The sequence below is a fragment of the Pelobates fuscus genome, chromosome 8 (genome assembly GCF_036172605.1).
Source record: "Pelobates fuscus isolate aPelFus1 chromosome 8, aPelFus1.pri, whole genome shotgun sequence".
Lineage (NCBI taxonomy): Eukaryota > Metazoa > Chordata > Amphibia > Anura > Pelobatidae > Pelobates > Pelobates fuscus.
The window spans coordinates 39,020,936-39,048,374 of record NC_086324.1 but is presented as its reverse complement, the minus strand read 5'-3'; the positions used below and the strand labels follow the sequence as shown (position 1 = coordinate 39,048,374).

General features: G+C 38.8%; 1 protein-coding gene across 1 annotated transcript in view; it reads left to right on the top strand.

The window, feature by feature from the left end:
* The first annotated feature begins 6,266 nt into the window (after nt 1-6,266).
* Nucleotides 6,267-27,439, top strand: part of LRP2 (LDL receptor related protein 2) — a 176,142-nt gene continuing 154,969 nt past the window's right edge. Inside the window, exon 1 of the mRNA XM_063429700.1 lies at nt 6,267-6,420. Coding sequence (XP_063285770.1) covers nt 6,330-6,420 — 91 coding nt within the window. The 5' untranslated portion in view covers nt 6,267-6,329. The remainder of the gene's footprint in view (nt 6,421-27,439) is intronic.

The following is a 27,439-nucleotide window of genomic DNA, read 5'->3' as shown; positions in this document are numbered from 1 at the left end:
TATGTTACAGAATGTTACTGTTATATTGGGCATCTGCTGTAATCAGCCCTGTCTGACACCCCGAGGAACATGCCAATATTACAGGACTCACTGTTCAAACTGTCTCAATATTTCTATTACATCCAAGTCATTAAACCACTTACTGCTGTTATCACACCTTTCAGCATAAAGATGTACTACATGGTGATACATTTATCACATGCAAGGAGCCCAGCAGGGACAGAATAAACCTCTCATTTATGCTCAGTCCAAAGATAATCCTGCTTTATGCGGGCATGATTGTTAAATTGTCTTCAATATTATTATTTTTATAATGTGCCAACTAATTCCTCAGGGCTGTACAATAGGTGGACTAACAGACAAGCATTGTTAAGAAGACAAGTTGGACGCACAGGAACAGTGAGAGTAAGGGCCCTGCTCAAATTCTAGAGGGACTGGGGTATAGTGGCCCAAAAGATAAGGGTGCTATGTATTCCATGGATGGGAATAGATTACAATTAATGATCAATAATCTGAAAGAGATGTGGTTAATGAAATTAAACAACAACTACATTTTTACTTATTGAGACAGTAGACATTATTTGCAATTAAAAGAATTAAATGTTTTTTTTACCTCTTTTCTGGAAAAACGAAACTTTGAAAATGTGTCTTGGGACATTTTACTTAATTCTGACTGGCTAGCGGTTTTTATCAGCAATTAGATTGCTCACTGGTTTCAATCCTGAATCATAATCACATCACCAAAAGAATACATTAGTAGCACAAGTATGTGAATTACAAATGCTTTGCTAATACTCATTTGTAAATCTGAACTGTTTGTATGTGTTTGTAATGCCAATTTTCCTGGAAGATTAGGTTCAATTACTAAAACCACGATAAAACCATGATATGAGTGCGGAAGTGGTTCTTGTGAACAAAACAAAATAAAAAAAAAATCATGATTTTCTTTCCATGCACATTTGCACGAGTTACATCTTAAGTAATTTAAATAGCCGTAACTTTGTACCATTTGTATGACTTTAAATGGGAACTGTCATTTCTTAGAATTTTAAATATTATGTTTATTTATCTCTATATTTAACAAATATGTATTTATGAAGTGTGAAAAAAATGCAGAAATCCACATCTCTTTACCCTGTAAATGGGCGCCTCCATCTTAGCGCCTTGTCAATCGCTGTCTTTCGCACCTGGCATCAACAGAAAGAAAGCATACAGAGAAGGGAAAAATAAAACAATGTTTCTGTTTTTTTTTTCTCCTCATTTGCATTATATGCCCTGACTGTGCCTGTACTAAACGGTCATCTTTAATATTTTTTTTTTTAAATAGAGCATCAAAACACTTTAACTCAAGATATAGGCGATTCTCAATATTTTCTTCACTGGTGTAATTTCCAGAGAAGTGATGGTTTCCCTTTGAAGATAACCTTTCAGTCTAATGCATTGCATTTTTGTCTGGCAAGGCAGAGACTTTTTATTCAGATAAACGTCTATTGACCTCCCTTTGGACCACCAGAGGCTCAGTGAACAAAAGTATCTGCTGGGCCCAAAACAAAGCAAACACACTAACAAACAAAACAGGACAATATCAGACTGTGATGGGTCCAATTAAACAGCACTTTGTAACAAAACTACTAGATAATTCTGTGAGCCTATAAATCAACTTCAAAGTCTTACATGTATGAATTTTACTAAAGTCACATTTACAAAGGTCTCTGCTCATTACTTACATACGTTTTCTCACTAAACAGTGAGATGACATGTGTTGACAACTGATTAACAAAATGGTTCAGTTGTAAAAAAATTCACTTGTTCACTTGATCACTTGTCAATAAGCCACAATTTATTGCATACCATTATATAATATTTACGTTTAGATGGCATTTGGGAATTTATATTTCGTAATATGCCAGCAGATTTTTTGCAGTTACAAACATCTGTAAGTGACTATTTGACCATTTTTATTTATATTGTTATCATACCTGCATTGTATTACAAAGATATTCTGTTTTTTTGAACACGTGGGAAGAATTGCAACACAAAAGATACTGTATAGTCTCAGAACAATACAACCCTTATTAATGCAAAGTAAACAGGATGAGCTAAAAACTAATTAAAATTCTATATGTTTATTTAATTTAGAATTTTTAGGCATGTTTCAACAGTAGTCTGTACACACAATCAAGACTGGCCTTTGGCCTTCAGGCACCCCATGAGTGAGACCCCCCTCCTACCATCATTATTGATTATCAACACTTAATGTAGTTAATTGCAAAAGCTACTTCTGACATAAAACAGTCACACACACTTAAGACTGTGTGAGTTTGACTGTTAATGTACTAAGTGGTATGGTGTTGACATTTTCAGTATGTGTATGTCTGTGTTCCTGTGTGCACACGATATCATGACATACGTGTTGGTATACCTGTATTTTTGCAATGCTAATACAAGTGTGTTGGTTTTCCTGTGCGCATGCTGTGTCAGCATATGTGTATCTAGGTGTCCTGTGTTTGTGTGTAGGCATCCAATGTCAATATGTGGAATTGTGAAATACTGTATGCTGGTGTTTCTTTGTGTGTAATGTCACTGTTTGTATGTTTAATGTAAGGACAGAATTTGGTCACGCATGACTTTTGTAAATTGCAATAATGAAGTGCTATTTTCAACATGATAAACCAGTCTACAAGGGCTAACTGAGCATTGTAGTGACTGTAATTCACAACATATTTAAAGGACAGGCCCTAAGGTGTTTGTAAATTACCATTCTCGTGATGCCGAACCAGGCATATAGGTTGGCTGAGTATCATAGGAACTGCAAATCTTATTCACAATCATTTTATATTCTTGTTACATGTCCAACTATTTCCCCCTTGGTTAACTTTCTATCCGCTGTTAGTTGTCTCTCCCTGCCCACACTCCTAGTTATCTCTCCCATGCTCATTATCTCTTCCTAGCCCACCTGCTCCTTCTCTGCCACCCTCAGTTTTTTTCTCTCCCAACCCCATACTAGCTTTCATCTAAGCCACCAGTTATGTCTCTCCTACCCACCCTCTTATCTGGCTATAGCACCCGACGTGTGACTGAGCGGTGGGAGCATGGTCTTCCCTCTCAACCGTAATAAATTAATAGTTAAGCCCAATGATAATGGCAGCATTGCTGAGGTTTGACAATTTAGGCTGGGGTTTAACTATTAAGGCAACCTCCACACTAAACTGTGGCTGATCAGTCATGCTGTAGGTCAGGCTTCCCCAAACTCCGGCCCTCCAGATGTTGCTGAACTACAACTCCCATGATTCTATGAATGAAATAGGTAGGCTGAGAATCATGGGAGTTGTAGTTTAGCAACATCTGGAGGGCCGGAGTTTGGAGAAGCCTGCTGTAGGTGCTCACATGGGCGGCTGCAGAGAATAGACATAGGGAGCTGGGTTGCACCCTGTTTGTGGAGTACTTTGAGTTCTCTGAACTCCATAGCTGACTAGTGTTGCTGCCCAAAGTGACCTGTTATCTCAATGTGTACCCTATGCGTTTGCACAGGTCGTACACTCCTAATACTGGCACTTCACACAATTGCTGTCCTGTCCCAAGTTGTTGTTCTACAGCTATGTTTTCAAAGATTCACTTGGCAAATGTCGAGATAAAAAAGTCACTGTAATTTTAGCAACTTTTAATATTGTGTCACTATAACATTGTGATAAAGTCACCTGATTAAAAAGATTACAGCATTATAATAGCAATGGCTAAAACAGTGCCATTACAGTGACAGATAAACCGCCAAAGCCAATGCCATAATCATACGATAATGACAAAGGGGGCATGAGTTCCACCAGTGCAGTAGGTTAGGGGGTAATAAGGGCTATGCTACTGGGGATTTAAGGTTAGGGAGCTTGAAGAGAAATACCCACTTATCCTCAATGTGAATTAACTCTAACCCTAAATCCTGACCATATCTCCTCCTAGTGGAACATAAACCCCAACACTAAAATTAGCTCAGCGTCAGTCATTATAAAATGTGCCACTCTGACTGGTAGTGCCACTACAAAATATTGAACTTATTGTATTGCTGCTGTGTATTCGACATTTAAAACGTGACATTTATTGAACTCTTTTTAATGTTTATGTTTTCAAACAAATAGTGCTCTTAAATTTGTTTAATCAAAAATATCTGTGTAGTGAATGGGTTAAGTCTCACAACCAAGTTTAATCTCTTTAATGAGTCACTTCACACCAATGAAGTCACAGTGTGGGGGTGTAACATTGTTTAAATGTGTTACAGTTGCTCCCAGATAAACTAAAGTATAAAAATCATACATGGGTCATACATTAAAACAGGCATTCACACATATGTAGTTATAAACGTAAAACAATCACTGTGAGGTCCACATTCTGCTATTTTCTATGAACCTCACATATACTGTGCATTCCTTCCCCATTCTAAACAATTTCTTCTGGCAAAAAAAAAGTAACAATAATTCTATGTAATTCATATATTTTCTCTTATAGATAACACTTTTATAAAAAGGCAAATTAGATTAAATGTACAAATAATTAACATTGCACATATAATTTTCATGGATTTAATTTTATACATTGTTTATTTTATGATGTCTATTAACAATATAAGTTAAATTAAAAGAGGAACATTAATAGCAAGATAGAAGGTGTATCCAGCAGTTTCTCCAGGCTCACTCTCCCCTCAATTTAGCCTTGTTTGGGGGATTAAAACAACTTCAGAGATTCAGCTGTACAGAGAGACTCAGTTGGTGACTGTGGGTTAGAATGAGTCTTGCTGTGAAACTACGACAAGAATTCCACCAAGTTAGCAACACTGAAACAAAGTGAAAGAACAATAGGGGACAGCCCTTGTGCAGAGAGGAATTTATCAAGCCCTGTACTCTAATAGTGACAGGAGACACAGCACAGAGAGAAAGGGCTGTTTAGAATCACTGACATGTTAGACTTGCTGTGGTTTCTAGAAGGGGAGAGCTGGTCCCATTCTTCCCTCTCTCTCTTTGTTATTCCAAAGGTGCCAGAAATTAGAAATCTCATTGAATATTCTGATCTGCCCTCAGAGCTTGATGTGGTTTGACCCTGGTGCTGTGTAGTACCAATGCTCCAAGACAACCCTGAACCTGCATAAATCATATGCAGAATCACTTTGCTAGCCGCTCAGTGGTGTAGCTCACATCCCTATACATGTTCTTTTTTTAAAGCAGATATTTTTTTATTATTAACAACAAAAACTATTGCAATAATAAACAAACAAAAAAAAATGCAGGGTAAACAAATATTTCTAAACTATGATATAACGTACAAAGCTAAGCATGCCACCTAGTTATTGTGTAATTTATAAAACGCCAACATACACCAGAGCGCAGTACACCCATTTTTAAAACAAAATGTCCTTGTTTAATTCAACTAATTAATATTATTATCCTTAATAATAATAATAATGATAAATAGTAAATTTGGAAGGGGAATTTGTGAAAATCATGCCAACTAAGTTATTTAACTGTGCTAGCCAACTCCTACTGAATTGTAAATATTTATTAAAAAAACAAGTCCTTTGTACAGTGCATTTTCTAATACACCTGTTGCAGCACACACACAGACTGTTAATAAACAGAACACTACATTATAACTTAAAGGCATGGCTCTGGTATTATTAAGATGAGTTTTTATTTATTTTAGATTGTTAGGAATAAGGCACAGAATGTGAGTGTGCCTTCCTTACTGTCAAGGAATATTAAAGTGTAATGCTTCCCTGTGTAAATATTTGCATACTGTAATATTTAATTAGTGTAATTAGCCAGGCTCATTAACTGACATTTTATAGATATAACTGTTTTGCATTGTTTGTGTGTTTTACATAATTGAATTACTTTGTTGTTTAACTTATGCACTGATCACTTTATTTATCTAAACTAATACTAAACTTGCAATTCCCTGACTTGCAATGGGCCAGTTAGTGTAATGTCATTTATTTGACACACTTGCTAATATATTGTTACACTGTATAAGCCTTCCTGATTTTTCTATAAGAAGCACATTCCATTAGGAGAAACTTGTGCTTTGGAATCTGAAGTGCACTGTGTGGCTATTGGTACACGCTGGTTCTCTGACTGAAAGGGATAAGGAGCTTTATGCGGTGTCTGGAGGGTGGGAGTCTGTTGCCTCAACTGAAGAACACGCCTTTCTTCCTCAACTAACTGGATAAGAAGAAGAAAAAAAAAAAAAGACAAGCACTTGGCTACTTAAAGGAAGAATTCACATTAGTGTCACTTGGGCCAGCTCTCTAGCTACAAGCTGGTCCATTCTCTCCATGTGATAGAGAGATGGTCTCTCTCCATAGGATGCAGGGACCTGCTGCAGTCTGTCTCCAGGGACTGGTTATCCTGCTCTGCATACAGAGAACCTCTTCCCAAGGTAAATTGTTTTTTTTTTAAAATTCTAATGATTTAACCATCAATTTGCCACTAGAGCTTAGTCCTGTGGGATATTCTCTTTGGTGAGTTCTACATGTTGAAACAGAAAATTAACTTTATAGAAAATTGCAGACAGTATTTCAAGAGGATGCAAGTTCCATATGATGTTGTTATTTACATATGGTCATTGCTGGATACTATCAAGCAGATCTGTATTTCTGTTTTGATTTAAATATATGGATACATAGCAGTAGAATGTTGAGTCACCAGCATCATCAGAAAATATTACAAACAAAACAATGTTTACAATGTATTAAAAAAAAAAAGGAATGTACAATTGTATGTGAATAGAGATACAATATTCTAACAGTGTGTGTATGTTGTACCAAATGTAACAAACATTTTGATATAGTAATATACTCCCTTATATTATTATTTACAGCAGGCATTGACATATTTGTTTTATTTATTTGCTAAGAAAGCCACAATGATTGCTCCTTCTTGTGATCTTGTTGCTTGTGATAACTGTGAATGGAATATGTTGCATTGTCATTGAAATGAGATGTCTGTGTTGGTGTTATTTAATTTTGAACCTGCTAAGCACAATCCATAAACAGCAGCATTTGCTTGTACAGAATACTTTTGTTTAGGAAGAGAATACAACTTTTTAATTAATACAAATGGAATAAAAAAAAAACAGTGCTTCTTTAAATCCACCTCTCTCTCTGTCTATTTGCCACCTGCCCCTAATAATTTTGAAAAGCACCCTTTTTTACAGTGCTCTCCAAGAGGTTCTTCAATAGTTTTTTTTTGTACTGTTTAATCTATTTGAGTTGATTAGTTTCCAGTAATGCCTGATAACTGTGCCAGTAAGATTGATTTGCCCATTGGTTAAAACACTGCCAGTTTCTTGTCCTAACACATATGTTAGTTCTTATTGTGGCACAAAACTCCTCTCAGCTACAGATTGCAAGTTCAGAAAGAACTTTTTTTCCCTGGGCTTTACGGTTGCTTGGCAACCAAGGCTAGCATGTGACTAGCAGACAATCTAAAGAGTGTGGGCCTTTGGCATTAATCTATCAGCGATGGAGTCTTCCCCTCACTGTGCTTCTCGGAAAAAAATCTTTTCCACCAGTCCCCTCTTGTCTTGTGAACAACTTAATTGCTATACAATGAAATTGAGGGTCTATTGTTGTAGGCTTAACTGGACTAGAAATTGATTTCCTGCACTCTGTATTGGCAAAGCCACTGCAGGGTTGCACAGACATATTCACATAGTAATCAGCTTTCTTCTCTCAACTCCTCGCATAAGCTCCTTATGGAGAATCAAGTAAGTAATTATACATCAAGACCTACAAGCAACAAGCAGCCTTGCTTAGAACAGTGGGGACTTTTTTTTTTCCCTTTGAACAAAAACATAGTGACCATGTGTCCTCAGGGGACAGTCTCCTGACTGGTACCTGTTTTCATCAAGGATGTTTGTCCTCAGAAATATCCCATGAACACCTGTAATATACAGAACTATATAATACCTAAATACATTGTCCTCATTCAGTGTTTTAAAATTCTATTGAACCATCAGCATGAACTATTAGTAAAATCTCTACAAGCCAATCCGTGCAGGCGTTTAAGGATCAATTATAGAATAATGTTGTTATAACAAACCAGTCGTTAAAGATGCAATATCAAAATCATATGCCCCACTCATTTACCGTCAGGAAGCTACAGATGCTAAGGACATTACGTATTGGCATTGGGCTTTAGTGGCCAGAGCTTGACTATGGCATGACATATCATTGGTCCCTATGTTATTAAAGAACATGCTACACTGTCTAAATTATGAATAATATGTTTTAATCATTCCCCCACAGCCAGCACAAGGATTCCTGTCAATGACACCTGCATTTGGCATCTCTGTGAAACTTTTTATATCTCACACAATAGTGTGATTATAACCCCAGGTTTAATTGCAACAATCTCATCAACCGAAACACAATTGCATCCTTGTGATTTAATAGTTTAGTCTCTGTGCCACTATGCTTAAAGGAACAGTAATGCTTTCCGTTTGTGTTTTTGTGAAAGAGTGCAAGAAGTTCAGAAATGTGCGTGAAGTGCATGAATAATTTTTACTTATACATTACTTGGCGGTATGTATACGACAACACACTGAGGTCCAGTGGTGGCTGTTCAATAGGGGCAGCTGCCCCCTCCAGTTTTTGTTGCAAAAATGAAAAAAACCTTTATTAGAATTAAAAGGACTACAGATACGTGTGTTTTGGAAAAAAATGTGTCTGTTGTAATTATATCTATAGTTTTCCCTCTCCACTTTATTGATGACTGGAGATGGAGTGGGTAAAGCACAACAAGTCAGGAAGTCAACACTATCTGTCACTGCTGATGTCTGAAGTTTATCCTCAACTCTGGATTACCTCGTCACTGGCCATGATTTGAATTCCAGATAAATTCTGATTTGCTAAAAGCACAAAGCAGCCAATCAGAATATAGCTAACACGGGGCTTCTGTCTGTCTTCTGAGTTTTTCTAATTGGAGTTTAGTATGCCAATACATTTAACCCCTTAAGGACCAAACGTCTGGAATAAAAGGGAATCATGACATGTCATGTGTCCTTAAGGGGTTAATTTACATATCTGAATTTGTTTCAGTGTGTTGATTCATATATAATTCCTTAAAACTACAATACCAATGAGCCAGAACAGCAGTTTTAAGAACTGGGTTAAAATAAAACAATGGTCCGCCTTGTCAAATCAAATTTAAGTTTGGAATCCAACACATTTATTAAAAAGTATCAAATCTTATAGTATTGTTGTCGCCAACCATATAACTTATTGTTTTGATGAAATGGGTATATATATATATATATATATATATATATATATATATATATATATATATATATTCTGGACTATTCATGTGATGAAGTCAAGATGGCTAAAGTGGTTCTGTTACCTTCAGGGGACTTATTTTGCAAAGACCATTGAAGGTGGCATTCTTAGAAGGGAGTTATACTTACCTGATGCTTAATCTCTCACTGCTGCACTTTGACCCAATGTCTATAGATCACCTCTCGTGGTGCATTGTCAGCTTTCATCTTATAAGACTTAGTGCATAAAACTAAGTATTCCTAAAAAGCTGCACACTTTTCAAGGGTTTTTTGCCAATCCACTCCTCTTGTTTGACTGAGAACCGAATCATTAATTAGCAATTTCTATTGGGACACTGTGATTGCATTTAAGGAAGTATACTTGTACTGGTTGTTCAAGTTTCTTGGTACGGATGTCTAAACAATATTTATATATAAGAGCTCTTATTTTATTTGTCTTCTTGCCAAAGTAAAATAGTCCAGTACGTCTTGCTTTGTTACCCCAACTTGACAAAGACCCTGCATTTGGGGGCAAAATGGTGAAATAAATCTACTTTGATGATATTTGGTGTTTCTCAGGCCACAGGGAGGGTGTCAGATGGGGCCCCCTCATAGAGCCCTGGGTTCTGTTTCTCTAAATGATGTATGTGTGTTGGCTGAATTTGTGTGTGGAGTAGTGTGAGAGCTGTATGAGGGAGGCTGAGTGTGTCTGTGTGTGCTGGTAGAGATTTATAAGCATGGTGGCTGAATTGTGTGTCTGTGTTGGGGAGTGTAAGTGGTGTGTGTACGTTCTCCCACCCTTCCTACTTACATTACCTGATGGGCCAATGGAATTTGAACTGGTGACCTGGTGGTCTGAGGACAATCTTCATGATCTACAACTACACAATTCAGCCACAGCATTAAAACCACTGACAGGTGATGTGAATAATATTGATTAAATTGTTACAGGGGCACCTTTCAATGTGTGAGATATATTATGCAACATGTGAACAGTAAGTTCTTGAATTTCATGTGTTGGAAGCAGGCAAGCATCTCAGAAATGTCAAGCCTTGTGTTTTATTCCTAGTACGCAGTGGTTAGTACCTACCAAAAGTGGATAAAGGAAGACAACAGGTGAACCAGCGTCATGGGCCCAAGGCTAATTGATGCACATAGTGAGACAAGGCTAGCTGTCTGGTCTGATAAAACAGAAGAGCTACTGAAGTTTAAATTGCTGAAAAACGTAACACTGGCCATGATAGAAAGGTGTCAGAACATACAGTGTATCACAGTTTGTTGCGTATGTATGTGTGTACACACAAACGGTCAGAGTGCCCATGATGACCACTGTCCACAGCTGAAAGTGCCTTCAACAGTGACGTGAGCATGAGAATTGGATCATGGTGCAATGAATAAAGGTTGCCTGGTCTGATGAATCAAATTTTCTTTTAGATGGTAGATGGTTGTGTGCATGTGTGTCATTTATCCAGGAAAGGATGCTCTACGGGAAAAAGGCAGGCCAGTGGAGGTGGCGTTATGGTCTGGGCAATGTGTAGCTGGGAAACCTTGGGTCCTGGCATTCATGTGGATGTTGCTTTGAAATATACCACCTACCTTGACATTTTTGCAGGCTATGTACACCCCTTAATGGCAATGGTGCCTTTTCTTCACCCTGCCAGACTGCAAACAAATTTTCAGGAATGATTTGAGGAACATGACCAAGAGTTCAAGGTGTTACCTTGGCCTCCAAAATCCCCAGATCTCAATCTGATTGAGCATCTGTGGGATGTGGTGGAACAACCAATCTGATCCATGGAGACCCCACCTGGCATCTTGCAGGACTTAAAGAATCTGCTGATAATATCTTGGTACCAGATACCACAGGATACATTCAGATGTCTTTAATAGTCCATGCCTCGATGCATCAGAGCTATTTAAGAAACCTGAGGAGTACCTACATGGTATTAGGCAGGTGGTTTTAATGTTGTGACCAATTCGTGTATATAGGTTATAGAACACTTTAAAAGTGCCCTTGCAGTTCCGGCACTCTGATTCATCAACGAGTGCCAAGGGACTGCAAGGGTGCTCTTAAAGTGGTCTGTACCTGATATTGGCAACAATGTTACCTCTGTGAAGTGAGGGAGCTCAGGGCCATGCATGGAGGTCTATTGATCTCCCTGCCAGCTCAAAAATGGTTCACTCAGAGTTGGGGCTCCAGTCCAGACAGGGGCCTAACAGGACCCATTGATTTCAGGCCCTAGGCAGTAGCCTTGGTCGCCTAACAGATTATCCAGCTTGAGTGTTTACACTCCATTCCTTTAATTTTGCAATTACAGATGAGTACACATCATTGAACGTTACCTCTGCTTGGTTTTAACCAGATAATTTTAAGGTTTTGCATTAGATGCATTAGGTTAAGGTTTTAATTGATACATTTGTAAAGGATTAAAAATCGATGTGGAAATAGAGTCCAAAATAGCAGGGTTAGGGAAAATCCCCCAATTACGGCCAAATCAGAAATTTATGTTAACTTTAGTACCGTATTTTCATTTTTGGTCTAACTTTTTCAGTTTGTTTATCACCACAATTTAAAAAGTTATGAACAAAGTTAAATAAAAGTAGATAATGCTTGCATATTTTCATAGAAACAGCAATAGATACATTGTATAGATTTTGAGTTGCTCTACTAAAATGGGGAACGTGGCTAAAGAATGCTAGGTTCCTGGGGAACAGATAAAAGTATAAATTTAGATTTTGAGTTGGATACAAAATGGGCAAGTTAAATCATATCTGCCATAATCTGGGTTTCTTAAATCCCCCATCACAGACAATACCACGGCTACCCCATAAAGATAAGGACTGTCACAATTAGGGATTGTACAAACCTTTGTAAAGAAATAGTTACATTGAAATATCATTATCTACATGTTTTATTAGAATAAAAAAATAAAAAAATTGTAAGTATGTTTATCTTGTATGAACATGAATGTTCTGGCTCTTTTAACAATATTAAATAAGACGCTTTCATTAAATAGTTCTCAATGCTGCCCTCATACGTTGTGTTGTACAGTTTTTGACGAGACATGTGTTTTCCTTCTCTTTATCCGTCTTAAGATGGTTTAATGTTCTGGAATATAGCAGACACCATACAAGATAATCAGACTAATGTAGAATTAGCAGTCTCTGTGACCCAGCAGTGGGATCTCGTTACTGCAATAAAAAGCTACAAGCAAGCTGTTGATGGGTACATGTGTTTAACCATATATTAACTAACAGGTTAAAAAACACAAAAAAACCCCAAAATTTTTCAACTTTATTGTTATACACAGGAAACATCAATCTCTGCAGTTTTAGGTAAGAGAATCAGTAAGGCAGGCAATGCAGGGAGAAATATCATTGCATAATGGTTAGAGAATGGTTAAATTAGATGAACACAGAAATACACGCATGAAGACACACACAGACACACACACACACACACATAAATACATCTAATGCATTAGCCCAAGAAAGCATTGTACCATTAGTGGCGACCAGGGCTGCCATTAGGTCATGTCAACCATGACGGTTGTCAAGGGTCCGGCGGTCCTGGGGGGTTTGGACTGCTCTGGGAGTTCCGGGCCCCACATTGCCTATGTACACACATATATATAGCGATTTTCGCTATATACATGTGTACTTGCGGGCCCCCGGCTACCTGTTTGTTGCAGAAGGGGCCCACAGCACACTCTCACTTCCCTTCCCAGCAGCTCCCCTGTGTAAATATCGCAAGTCCCGCAGCCGTCAGAGCATTGCCACAGTTTAACATGGCAACGCTCCGTGCCACACGCGGGCCACGAGAGTTAGACAGGGGAGCTGCTGGGAAGGGAAGTGAGAGTGTGCTGCGGGCCCCCTCTGCAGAGTCCATGCCACTGGGAACGCAATCTCCACCCTCCTTGGCCAGGTAAGAAGCAGGGAGGGGGACTAAAACAAAATGTTGAAAAATAAACTATTTAAAAAAAAATAATATTTAAAAAATAATATTTACATTTAAAAAAAATAAAAAAATAACACTCTGCATGCACTATACACACTGCATCTAATACACACAAACACACTCTGCATCTAATATACACCTTATACTACACAAATGCACAATCTGCATCCACTATAAACACTGCATCTATTACACACACACACCGCATCCACTTTACACATGCACTCTGCATCCGCTACACACATTCTACATCCACTATACATACACCACAATGAGTACACACACTGCGTCATTGTGGGCGGACTCAGGGGCAGCCCTGTGGGTTGACTCGGGGGCAGGCCCTGGGGGGGGGGGGAGGCCCAGACCTTAAGCTGTGTCAGGGGCCCCACAATTTCTGATGGCAGCCCTGGTGGCGACTAAAGACAGAAAATTTAAAAAAGTCAATATTTGGAGAAGCATCCAATGAAACAATGCTACCGCAGTTACTTAAAGCCCCAATTCTGATGTCACAGGGGAAGTAAATGAACTTAAGTCAATAGAACAGTTTGACTGCACATAAGTACTCCCATCAAAGTCCCTGTGATGATTGGGCTCTGTACTGAACCCATGAAACACTCCATTCACCTTATTCTGCCCATCTAAAAAAATAGAAAAATAAATACCATCAAAAAGGCTAGAACCAGGCTAGAACCAGCAACAACATAGTTTATATTCAACTAAGCCCCAAAAATCAAGGAAATAACAGAAATAATGTAAAATATGAACATTATTCACTAAACGACAGCGCGATGACAATTCGTTGATAAAAGTCTGTTCAAGTTGGTTGATGTTAGGTGAAACTGTTGCAGATTGTCTAACATAAAATCCATGTTCTAACAATTTTGAACAAATCAACAAAGAAATACTTGACTTGGGCCAGATTAAAAGTCATTCTATGTGTACCAATTTATTCCCCATCATTGAGCTGCCAACAGACATACTCTTAAAATAATAATAAAAAAGAAATACCATGCTAAAATCAAAAGGAACCCCAATCTCTTTACCTCCACCTACCATTTTTGGTGGGTCAGGGGTCTGTGAAAAACATTGTGCATCCTTGTGGAACTGTAACTAAATATAGGGGGATTGGGTACAGATATATTAGGGAACTGACTACAAGGGACTCACAGCCCACATTTTATGATTTAACATCCTCCTGCCGAATACATGTACATTTAATATATTTTTTTTCTATCACAAAATTTAAGAATTTAAGAATATACAAATTTCGTTTTAATTTTAGTGTTATTCGTCAAACCGGATAAATTGGTTCAAGCAGGCTAAAATGAGTAAAATATTTTAATTACTTCTCAAAGTTTTTGTATGAAGTTAGCTGTTAATGTTGGCTATAGATTTGATGCATTTTTCATTTCCCAATGCCTTCTCTAGCTGTCTCTAATAATTTACCTTTGTGGGTTAGTGAACCACATAAGGAATTTGCAAGTTCATCACCTAAAGTTACAAAAAGAACAAAACCTGTAAAAACGAGTTAAAATTTGAAAGTCGTAGATGAGTGAGTGTATGGCTGGTCAGATTACTTACTGCTTGAGTCACTGGAACTCAAAAAAGCAAAGTCCAAATGAAAAAGATACTGGTGGCAAAGCAAAGAAAGATTGATGTTCAGTATATGAAAAAAAAAAAAAAAAAACCTCTCTCTCGCAACAAGACAGCCTTGACTTTTCTTTCACATGTTGAATAGCTCAATAGAAATTTGAGCAATTAAATCCCTTTTTAATCCAGACTTATTTTTTTCAGTGTGTTTTTGCAGGAAATGAGCAAAATGCTCATTTCTAGCAAAGTAAGATGCTGTTTCAATAAAGATGTATTTGTTAGTGGTAGAAAGCCGAGGAGTTATCATCTTTCAGACATGTGCTTGACATGCTTTTCAATTGTTATTAAAAAGAAAGAATATTATTCATTCCTCCTATAATTATTGAATTATTTCACCTTTTTCCAGTATGCATTTTAGTATTATGTTATTTTAGGTGTGAATATGTGTGGGTTTATTCAAAGAAACTTAAGGAGACTTTATGATATAATCAAGATTATTAACTAAAATGTGAATTGCTGGGAATTCAAACAGTACTATTAACTAAAGTGAGCATTCAAAGTGAATTCAAAGTTTAAGGTAAGGGTAGATGAAGTTAAAGCATAGCTAACCTATGACATATATTCCTAACTCTATAGTGCTGGACTATCTGTTTTAGCCCCCATCCCCCCTCTGAATGGAATAAAAAAGTTTTAAACTTGCCTTTTCTCCATTGCCGAGCTGGTCTCACCATGGCTGGCTCCACCTAGCTCCGCCTCTATGGCTGAGATCATCCATCTTGATGATCTCAGCCAATCCAAGGCTTTCCCATCAGAAAACATTGGGATGCTATTGCGCATGCATAGCAAAACGTCACACTGCGCCTACTCATAAAGATGCATTGAATCAATGCATCTCTATGGGGATTGTTTAGTGTCTTCATGCAGAGCATGGAGATGCTAAACGTAGGTGCTGGTTGAGGCTAAATAACTATAGCAAAGTTGAATATTGTTTTCCGGATAAAGTGTTTTGCCTTTTGATTTGTGAGTTGGATTTCAATTAGTAATAATTCAGAATTTAGCGAATAAACCCTTTAGTGAATAACCATTAAAAACATATATTTCTCATGTTTGTGAGGCACATAGGGCTCTGGGTTATATTCATTATTTGACTTGGATCTGGATCAGTAAGGAAGACCACTGTCTATTTACTAAGCAATATTTTGGAAACTTTCAATAATTACTTAGAAATGGGCACTTTGAAAATCACTTGGTGATGTTTCCATTAACAGAACATGACAGTCAGCTAAATGACAAACCTAGTTCCACCAGGTAAGCAACCGGTTAATTAATAATACTCTGCTGGTAAAATTCATGTTTAAAATATATTTAAATTCTGTTTTTTCGTTTGCTAATGATTGACTTGGAATTTTACTACCTTGAATAATGAATGCCTTATCTGTTAAAATACCAGTAACATACCAATCCACCTCCTACAAACCAATTTAACTCTTAAGTGACTCTCAGTATGTTTCAGGAATCAAACTTAAATCTTCTCCATTTAAAAAAAAAAAAAAGAAATCAGTTTAAAATTGTTCCATCAACCAAGCTATATCAGAATGCCAGTGTGATTGTATCAATTACTACACAATGATCTCCTACATTCCCAGACCACCTTGTCATTTAAATGGACAGTTTAGAACCCTAAAGCAATTCAGTATCCTGAACTGACCCACCCACATCCCAATTCATAAAAGTGACAATTTCAAGAGAAATACCAATTATGAATTATTTTAGGAACACCCACCTTTACGTCATTTATTCTAAATCACAACTTTCCATTCATCCAAGTAATCTCGATTTGTGCCAACCTTGGAGCTGACTTGCATTTTAAGTTTAATAACTAGCTTGAAATAAACTCTAATTGCAAAACCAGTTGCAATAACTTCTTTAGAATAACAGTTTCCGATAACGTGGCAAAAGTCAGCTTTTGATATTTCTACTAATATTATTTTCCTGGTAAACACTGTAAAAATGAAGAAGATTTGCTGGATAGTTCCCAACACTCATGGATGCATTTATAGATGCACCCTGGTGTTGTACATGAAAGGACCACTATAGTCACCCAGGCCACTTTACATCATTGAAGTGGTCTGGGTGCAGTATCCCAGTCCTCTTTACTTTTTTTTTTTAGAAACTGCAATGTTTACATTTTCTAGTGGCTGTCAATATGATGCTTCTGCTGCACTGGACGAGTAAGGAGTAAAACTTGGTCTCTTGACACAAAAGCCCTATAAGAAAGCATTTACTCGGGGCGGGGCTTAGCGGCGGAGCGAGACGGACGCCATTTCTAGCAGCTCTGTGCGAATCAAACTGAATCCGTCAAACATCACCGAAACTACATGCCATCCACGCAATCAAATACTTGCATTGCCCGAGGGAGATCATCCTGCACCGCCCGATGCCATTTAGGTACAATCCGAGGCAGGCAAAGCCCAAAACGAAAATCCGGGCCTACTACACGCCAAACTACCGCGGCCTGGAGTACTTGTGGGGCGAGCCTGGGAGACCCAAGCGACGATCAACTACAGGACCCCGACCAATCCCATGAGGAGATGGGGCGCAGATCACAAAGACCACACCAAGGTACTGCCACAGCACAGCCTGATATAGGGGCACTGCTACAGAAAAAACCCCAGCCAAAATGGCGCCCGACCAGTGCTCAGACCCCCCACAGGCAGACACCTCACCTGCACAAACCACTCAGGGGGACACTCAGAGAACCCCACAGCCCATACAGATCACAACCACTAAATCCATACCCCCACAGTGAACAGCAGACCCAGCCACCAAGCAGGACCTGCAGCAGATGCAAACTATGCTGCAGGATATACAACGCCTGCTGGCAGCAGACCTACCAGCGCTCAAAACGAGCATGCAACAGATCACAGAAAAAGTGACAACCCACCTTCCACGCAATACAATGCTGATGTTTACGTTATTACCCGTTTACCGCAAGTTAGAGGAGATAGCCGGTGAGGACGCTGGCGAGCTGCCTCATTACCAACCAGAAGCCATAGCCTAAGCCAAAACCTACCCCCCCGACAGCCCCTAGATTAGGGCCACCACCCCTCACGAGTGGTCTTCAGTGGAACTAGATGACCAGGCCACTTCAGAAAGTAGAAATGAGCACATGTACCACTCACCAGACTACCTGACCGACAAAACGACACCCAGTGCACCCACACGGACCTTAGCACCACTACGCACCTCCACGCAACTACTTTCTAACACTTATAGGGTCACGCCTCTGACACTGACCCATGACCTAAGTACTGCACCCGCAGACGAATTGCACGACTAAACCCCTATACGAACCCAACCTCTACCTAGGATCTTACGCATGTTATACTAAAAAAAAAAAAAAATTGTGCTAAAACTTATCAAATGCATTATTTACCCAATGTTAAAGCCTGTTACCCTCTCAAACGATGCATACATTGCACCATGTATAAGTCTTGTGCACGCAAAAAAAAGAATAAAAAAAAAAAAAGAAAGCATTTACTCAATGCTTTCCTACGGGAGATTTTGAATGCTCACTCGGCAGATGCTGCTCATGTGCATTAGGTCCCTACAAGGAGTATTAGATTGGCCTTAGCCGGAGGAGGCCCTGCCCCCTCTGTGACACTACAGGGGTAGGAGAGCTAAGTAGCATGTGGTGCTGGAAAAAAGGTAAGTAAAATTGTATTACATTTTTTTTGAAACTGAGGGTCCTAGAAGGAGTCGGGACAGGAGTATAATAGCATTAGGAATACAGATTTTATTCCTAATGCAACAGTGTTCCTTTAAGGGTTATGACAGGCCATCCTTTTGGTACATGGGGGCATTCTAAATAACGTATTGGTGAACCCCTTACCCATATTTTACATTGATGACACCCCCAAACACACATCTCAGTAGATGGAAGAGTGATTTGGTAGGAGAAGAGCAAGATTGAAGGACTGGTAAAATCTCTCACTAACAAATTTGATTCTCAGCCAAGTGAGGGCAAGTGCTGGAGTGGAAGCTAAAATATACATTGGATTTAACTGCTTATAGGGAATATAACTCCAATAAGCTTCATCCAGGAATTGGCTGAGCCCTTAAAGGACCACTCTAGTGCCAGGAAAACATACTTGTTTTCCTGGCACTAGAGTACCCTGAGGGTGCCCCCACCCTCAGGGACCCCCTCCCGCCGGGCTCTGGAGAGAGGAAGGGGTTAAACTTACCTCTTTTTCCAGCGCCGGGCGGGGAGCTTTCCTCCTCCTCTCCATCTTGATCGCGGCGTCATCGGCTGAATGCGCATGCGCGGCAGGAGCCGCGCTCGCATTCAGCCGGTCGCATAGGAAAGCATTTACAATGCTTTCCTATGGACGCTTGCGTGCTCTCACTGTGATTTTCACAGTGAGAAGCACGCAAGCGCCTCTAGCGGCTGTCAATGAGACAGCCACTAGAGGATTTGGAGGCTGGATTAACCCTCATTATAAACATAGCAGTTTCTCTGAAACTGCTATGTTTATAAAAAAAAGGGTTAATCCTAGAGGTACCTGGCACCCAGACCACTTCATTAAGCTGAAGTGGTCTGGGTGCCTAGAGGGGTCCTTTAAGAATTTACGTCCTCAATACCTTTAAAAAGGGCATTTAAACTAGTGTAGCACTAAAGTTTGACTTTTGTATACGGATCCTTAATTTTCAATACAAGCATCCATCTTCACGAAAAGCTTAGACTAGAGATTAATCTTCAATGTTTCTCTACGCGAAATGTCATTGGACAGTGTCTAGCGCTAACAATGAATTAAGTGCTTGGCAAAAAGGGGGTGGATCTTTCTTAGATGCAGAAGCGTCTTCTGCAGCTAATCAAAGGTAAGGCCTAGAAATATTTGTGCAAATTTTATAAAATGCATGTTTATTTTTTTCTCTGAACTGCTGGTAATTGAATATGTAGAACATTTTAATTAGGTGTAAATACTGTTAAACACTTTCCAAGTTAGATATGCTATCGGTGTTCAATAAAAGCTATAACTAAGAAACAATGTTTATTATCTAACAAAATAATAGCATGTGTTGAAGGAAATAGACAAAATTAGTCAGATTTCAAATTATACAATAAATATTGAAAAGACAACGGCTTTCTTTATGAATATGGATCTAAATTTGAGACAAGATATTTTAAATACTTATAACTTTACTGAAATGAAGGATACGTTCCCTAAAAAATTAGATAGGATTATAGAAGCTAATATATTGAGGATTATGAAAGTTACTAATATCACTATGAAAAAACGGAGTAGTGTTATAGTAAATTGGCTAGGTAGAATTAACATTGTAAATGCGTTTATTCTCTCCATATGGACTTACTTTTTTAAAATGGTTCCTTTAAGAATACCAGAGTGCCGGTTAGAGCTCATTCAAAGAAGTCTTAGAAATTTTATATGGAAACGGGAAAAACTATCACTAAGAAAAACATTCTTTAAAGTAAGTAATAGATGGTATTTGGTGCCTACGCGATAACGTAAAATTGACCTAAATACTTGGTAGAGTTGCCCTAAAATGAAAAAACTATGGGATTGGGCTTTTGAGTTCTTGGTAGGTACGGACCAGATTAAAGTAGAAAGTAAACCGCAAATGGCCCTTTTGCATATGTTCTGGCCCATCCTAAATAAAACACAATACTATCTTGAAGTTCATGGCTTTATGGCAGTCAAAATTCTAATAGCGAGAGATTGGAAACAACAACATGAAATACAATATTCCCAGTGGAAAGATCAAAATATTTACCAATTACAGATGGAAAAGGTTATGGGTTGGATAAACAACTCCTCCTTCAAAAACAATAAGATAAGAGAAAAATGTCTCCAAAAAGCATTAGCGCTTTTATAATATACTCATAACACGCCTATAGTATTACTTAAAGGGACACTATAGTCACCTGAACAACTTTAGCTTAATGAAGCAGTTTTGGTGTATAGAACATGCCCCTGCAGCCTCACTGCTCAATCCTCTGCCATTTAGGAGTTAAATCCCTTTGTTTATGAACCCTAGTCACACCTCCCTGCATGTGACTTGCACAGCCTTACATAAACACTTCCTGTAAAGAGAGCCCTATTTAGGCTTTCTTTATTGCAAGTTCTGTTTAATTAAGATTTTCTTATCCCCTGCTATGTTATTAGCTTGCTAGACCCTGCAAGAGCCTCCTTCGTGTGGTTAAAGTTCAATTTAGAGATTGAGATACAATTATTTAAGGTAAATTACATCTGTTTGAAAGTGAAATCAGTTTTTTTTTTCATGCAGGTTCTGTCAATCATAGCCAGGGGAGGTGTGGCTAGGGCTGCATAAACAGAAACAAAGTGATTTGACTCCTAAATGACAGTGAATTGAGCAGTGAAATTGCAGGGGAATGATCTATACACTAAAACTGCTTTATTTAGCTAAAGTTATTTAGGTGACTATAGTGTTCCTTTAACCCCTTAAGGACCAAACTTCTGGAATAAAAAGGAATCATGACATGCCACACATGTCATGTGTCCTTAAGGGGTTAAATTTAAATTAGAGAACTGAACACTCTTTGAGAATCCAAATTAGAAAGGGAAAAATCCTCTCAGACTTATGTGTAATCTTTTTGGCTAAGTATGTGTTTTGTCTAATTATTATGTATGATGGAGGAAATACTTTTTGTAATTGTTTGTATAATTATTGTAAAACTAAATAATTGCATGTAGGCTGACATTCCTCACCCTCATTTTCTATTATCCTCAACAAAGTGAGATACGTAGAAAGGGTTATATGCACGGACATTCTGTTGGTATCCCTGGTGACTACTTCATTTTTAGAACGTTGCCCCGGAATTTCTCTTTGCTCTACACATAGCCCGTTATGTGTCTGTAATGTCTCTGGGGTTTTGTGTGTTTTGGAGTCTTAATTAAGCTGCAATCCATTTGAATACATTTTAACGTTAACCAGTTATAGGGTACAATGTGCTGGAAAAAACAAAACAGTTTAGCTCTTCAAGTGCTACCTCTTCCAGCCTGTTCTAAAAGCAGCTGGGTTCTTGACCTGACTTGACCCGGCTGAAAACGCCTTCACCAGATAGTGAGTGTATAAATCAGGTCTACGTATAGTGTGTGTTATTGGTGCTTGTATTCAGACTGTAACTGTGACCTGCAGATTGACAAGTGTCCAGCCCTCGTTCATTTATTGACTGGTGCCTTGAACTAAAAAAAAACTTTTATCCCTTTAAAATGCACACAATTCTGCTCTATTCTGTACGTGCAAAATGACATCTTTAGCAGAACAATAAGGCTCTTGATAATGTTACATATTCCTTTTATGCGATCACAGAATATATGTGGGTTTTGATTATATATTTTAAACACTTTGATGTGCAGACTGTAGGCTACTGAGAATGATGGCCAGATTATAACGCTTTGGGGTGGCTCCTAAAAAGGCTTTGTGGCTTTTTACATCAGAGGACTGTCATATTCAGATATAATACCAAATATTTGTGGTGCTGGTACATACTATCCATATATTACAATTTCTAGAATTACATTAAAGGCCTTCGAATTCTACCAGATGGAAGTTAAAAAAGAGTTAACTCTGTGCCCGCTCTCTGTTCCACAGGCATTTAATCTTATTCATTTGAATGGAAATGCACCAAGTAGCGGCTTAGTGTATATTGAATGGAGGCCTTAGTGTGGATTCTGACAGCGTTCTTTGTATGGTGTACTAAGTTTGTGACAGATTCCAATACATAATTTCTTAGTGAATACATATTGCATAGTACACATAGTATCACGGACATCCAATCTTCCAATACAAAAGTGATTAAATACTATAACATTTTTATTTATTTTATTTGCTCTCTATATAGCCATCAAAATATAGTGTTATATATTATATGTGCAGAATACAAATCATGACAAAGTATCATAAATAAGTTTAAATATAGATTTAAAGGTAAATACAGCCCCCCCTCCCCTCAGTGTGCAATATTAATTAAAAAATGTTTTACTTGTCTTTTTTTCAACACCAAGGCTCTCCCGGTGCTGCTCACTTATACACCTTATACAGGATCATTGGGGATCTGATGCATATGCGCATCATGCACCACGCGTACATCCAAGGCTTCTCATAGGAAAGCATTGAAACCAATGTTTTCATATGAGTTTCCTCTTCAAGTGACTGCTATGTACAGACACTCTTCACTTACTGACCAGGTACCGTTCTTACGACTCGGTTGTGGACATAGACAAGTGCACCAGAGCAGGGAATCCCTTAAATCTATGTTCGGGGACATTTCCCCGAACATAGACAACTGCACCAGAGCAGGGAATCCCTGTAACCTACGTTCGGGGAATGTTCAGGGATTTCTTGCTCTGGTGCACTTGTCTATGTTCTTTTCAATTAGACATGTGCAATTCGTTTCGGTCCGAATATGTATTCGGACGAATTTCGGACAATTCGGACATTCGGGTACTTCCGAATGTCCGAATTGCTGAATTGCCGGGGTCCCGAAGTTCCAAAATTACCGAAAGTGTCGAAGTGCCGAAGTTCCGAAGTTGCCGAAGGTCCGAAGTGTCAAAGTGCCGAAGTTCCGAAGCACAGTATTGCCTAAGTACTAATATACTTACCCAGTGAAAGAAGAAGAATGTTACATTGTATTCAATTTTAAATAAAAAGTATACAAACATAGCCAGGATTAAGCTGTAAGCATTTGCAACACTTACAACAATCAAGTAACATACATTCATATAAATTGTAACTTACTTGGTCAGTCAATGTATTCACAGGAATGAATAAGTAGATAACTCCCTAATTCCCACGGTATTAGGGAGATATCTACTAAAAGGCTGAAAGACCTAAATTGGTCTTTCAGCCAAATTTACTAATACTAAGTAAAGATTACTTAGTATTAGTAAATTATGCCCCTACTCGCTATGCAGCGAGTAGGGGCATGTCTATTAAACAGTGAGCAGCCTGTGGCTGATCACTGTAAAAAAAATAAAAATAAAAAATAAGTTCCCCCCTCCCGTGACCCTGGCCCCCACCCCTGAGCGGTGGGTGGGGGCCCTAATGTAAAATAATGGGGGGGACCTATTGTCCTCCCCCCGGCCCCCACCCCTGAGTGGTGGGTGGGGGCACTAAATCAGAATAAGGGGGTACCTAATGTCCTCCCCACTGGCCCCCAGCCCTGAGCGGTTGGTGGGGGCCCTAAATTATAATAAGGGGGGAAACTAATGTCCTCCCCCTGGCCCCCACCCTGCGTGGGTGGGGGCCCTACAGTAAAATAAGGGGGGAACCTAATGTCCCTCCCCTGGCCCCCACCCCTGAGTGGTACGTGGGGGCCCTACAGTAAAATAAGACCTAAGGTTCCCCCCCCTTATTTTACTGTAGGGCCCCCACCCACCGCTCAGGGATGGGGGCCGGGGGGAGGACATTAGGTCCCCCCCTTATTAGTATTTAGGTCCCCCCCTCATTTTACTGTAGGGCCCCCACCCACCGCTCAGGGGTGGGGGCCAGGGGGGAGGACATTAGGTCCCCCCTTATTAGTATTTAGGTCCCCCCCTCATTTTACTGTAGGGCCCCCACCCACCGCTCAGGGGTGGGGGCCAGGGGGGAGGACATTAGGTCCCCCCCTTATTATAATTTAGGGCCCCCACCCACCACTCAGGGGTGGGGGCCAGGGGGAGGACAATAGGTCCCCCCCCATCATTTTACGTTAGGGCCCCCACCCACCACTCACAGGCTGCTCACTGTTTACTAGACATGACCCTACTCGCGGTATAGCGAGTAGGGGCAAAATGTACTAATACTAAGTAATTTTTACTTAGTATTAGTAAATTTGGCTGAAAGACCAATTTAGGTATTTCAGCCTTTTGGTAGATAACTCCTTAATACCGTGGGAATTAGGGAGTTATCTACCAAGCGGCTGCAAGAGAAGTCCCGAGGTGCCGAAGTCCCGAAATGCCGAAGTTCTGAAATTCCGAAGTCTCGAATTTCCGAAGTGCCGAAGTTGCCGAATTTCCGAAGTGTCGAAGTGCCGAAGTTCCGAAGTGCTGAAGTGCCGAAGTTCCAAAGTTGCCGAAGTCCCGAATTGCGAAAATGCCGAATTTCGGAATGCCGAACCGAAATTTTTCCCCATGCACATGCCTATTTTCTATGTAAAGAGCAGCTCTCTAATGTGGGGAACCCCTCGAATCCCCATGGTAGAGAGCTGGTCATAAGTCCGAGGCGTTGTTAATCAGGTCTGTCGTAAAGTGAGGACTACCTGTACTCAGTCAGTGCAGAGAAGCACCTCTACTGTCATTGTTTTGCATTGCAGGGTTAAAAGTACAGGACAACTGCACCCAGGCCGCCTCATCGAGACAAAGTGGTCTGGGTGACTTTAGGTTCCCTTTAAATATTCATTGCATTTAGTAATGTTCATAAAAATTCTGAACTATTTGACCACTGGTTGCCAGCACTGCCAGCGGCAAAATGTACTTAAAACTATTTTTCACTTGCAAAATGATAATTTATGAATGTGCGTCCTGGCTGGATGCATTCGGTCCATGTTTTCTTTAAAATCGGCGCTTGGTAAATATTCTGTTTTGTATATGGTTGGATGCAAAATGCTTAGATTTTACACTAGACACTGAATGCAACTAGTCAATTGATGGAGATGATTACTTAGACATAGGCATAGGCAACCTTCGTCATCCAGCATTTTGGGGGATGTAGTCCACAACAACTGGAGTGCCAAAGTTTGCCTATCCCTGACCTAGGGAATAACCAAATGTTGTTATGGCGTTTTAAGTGTCCTTTCACTGTCAGGCAGCTGAAAGTTATATAGTATTGCTTCACGCTGGTGAATATTGCCGTCACTTTGTTTCAAAACGACTGTGCTATTGCCATAGCAGTCTGCTCATTCAAGAAGACACATACTATCAACTAACGATGCCTAATACAGAATGAGACAATTCTTAAAATTCAGTTTGGCATCAAAGGACACCATGCAGTTCTAGATCAATGTTACACTTTTTTTTACAAAGAAAGATCAATTTTAGTTTCTTTCCATCCTCATACAAACAAACAGAGTAGATTATGTAAAAGTAGGCCAAAGTTTTAATATGTCCAATGAAATCAGCCATAAATGATTTACTATAGTCTGCTAAAACAATATATATTTTTAGCAAATCTTCATATAAGATAAAGCTCCAGATATTGTCAGTTTGTGAAAGGTTTCCAAGTGTAATTGTAGGTATTATTATACTGTCTTTATTATACAAGTCCAAAAAGTCAATCTGTTATTTTCCAGAACCAAAAATGCAAATCTAACACTGCAGTGACTCAAGTAGAAAAATAATCACAATCGATGTAGGGACTTTCATCTTTGATAAATGTCACATTTTACTTTTAAATCAGTTTTGATTAATATATGTTGCTGCTGACCTAAGTGAGCTCTCCAGTGATGTTCAAATCACGAAATCTCTCTTCAAGTGAGTAACATGATACATATGTATATTTTCATAAGGCTCTCAATGGAAAGCATAGTGAAAAACAGAAATCAAACACCCCACACCACACACAATGAGTCATGTTTACAAAAGTGTCATAAACTAATGCTGTGTTTGCTCCAAACCTGTCTATTGGCTTCAACAAAACTGTACTCCTCAAAGCTAGAGTACACTGTGTATCCTTTCTGTGAGTGATACAGTGCTAAAAGAGTTAGAATATAATTCTATATGACAATTTCACCCAACTAAAAAAAGCAAAAAAAAAAACAAAAAAAAAACAAAAAAAAAAACAACAACAAACAAACAAAAAAAAATCAAATAAAAAAAGGATTAAACAAATATTCTGTGTCTAGCTTGTGTAAACATTGCATGCGCTACTGTTTCAGTGATGAGCTGTTTACAAGGTTCTTAAACGGCACAACAATGCTTATTATATGGAACCCATTAAATGGTGAGAACGGACAGGAAAATGCTGTTGACATTTACAATTTCACCTCGGTTCCCTTACGAATCTATAGCGAACTAGATTTTTAGAAATGATCAGCATTAGTATAGCTGAGATAGTCTGTTTGCCTGTGCTGATTACAAACCACATATAAAAAGAATGTTAAATGTAAATGCTGAAGTGCACCAAGGAAATGGTTGACATATTTGAATGCCATCTATGCAAATCCTTTTGTTGATAATGGCATCAGTGATATTACTGTGCCGTTGTTTCTCTATACATGAAGGCCAAAGGGTGGCAATCAGGCAGTCACCCAACAGCCATATATTTGCATGATTCTTGTCTAGTGTATTTCCCTTGAATTCCTGATCTTAAATGAATACCTGGCACGTTATTAAGGATATGGCTAGGGAACGGTATTTTAGCAGAGGTGTATTCACTGTGTATTTTTGTTTTTTGTTATATTGCCTTCTTCTCCAAACCTACGAACATCTGAATATATGTTCTATGGATTTAAGGAGAACTTGGAAAGTTAACAGGATATGTCACTGAAGAGTTGTATCCCTCTTGATGAGTGATGCTTTTACAAGTATTAGTAGCATAGTTGTATATATTTGTCATTCTAGATTTTTTGTT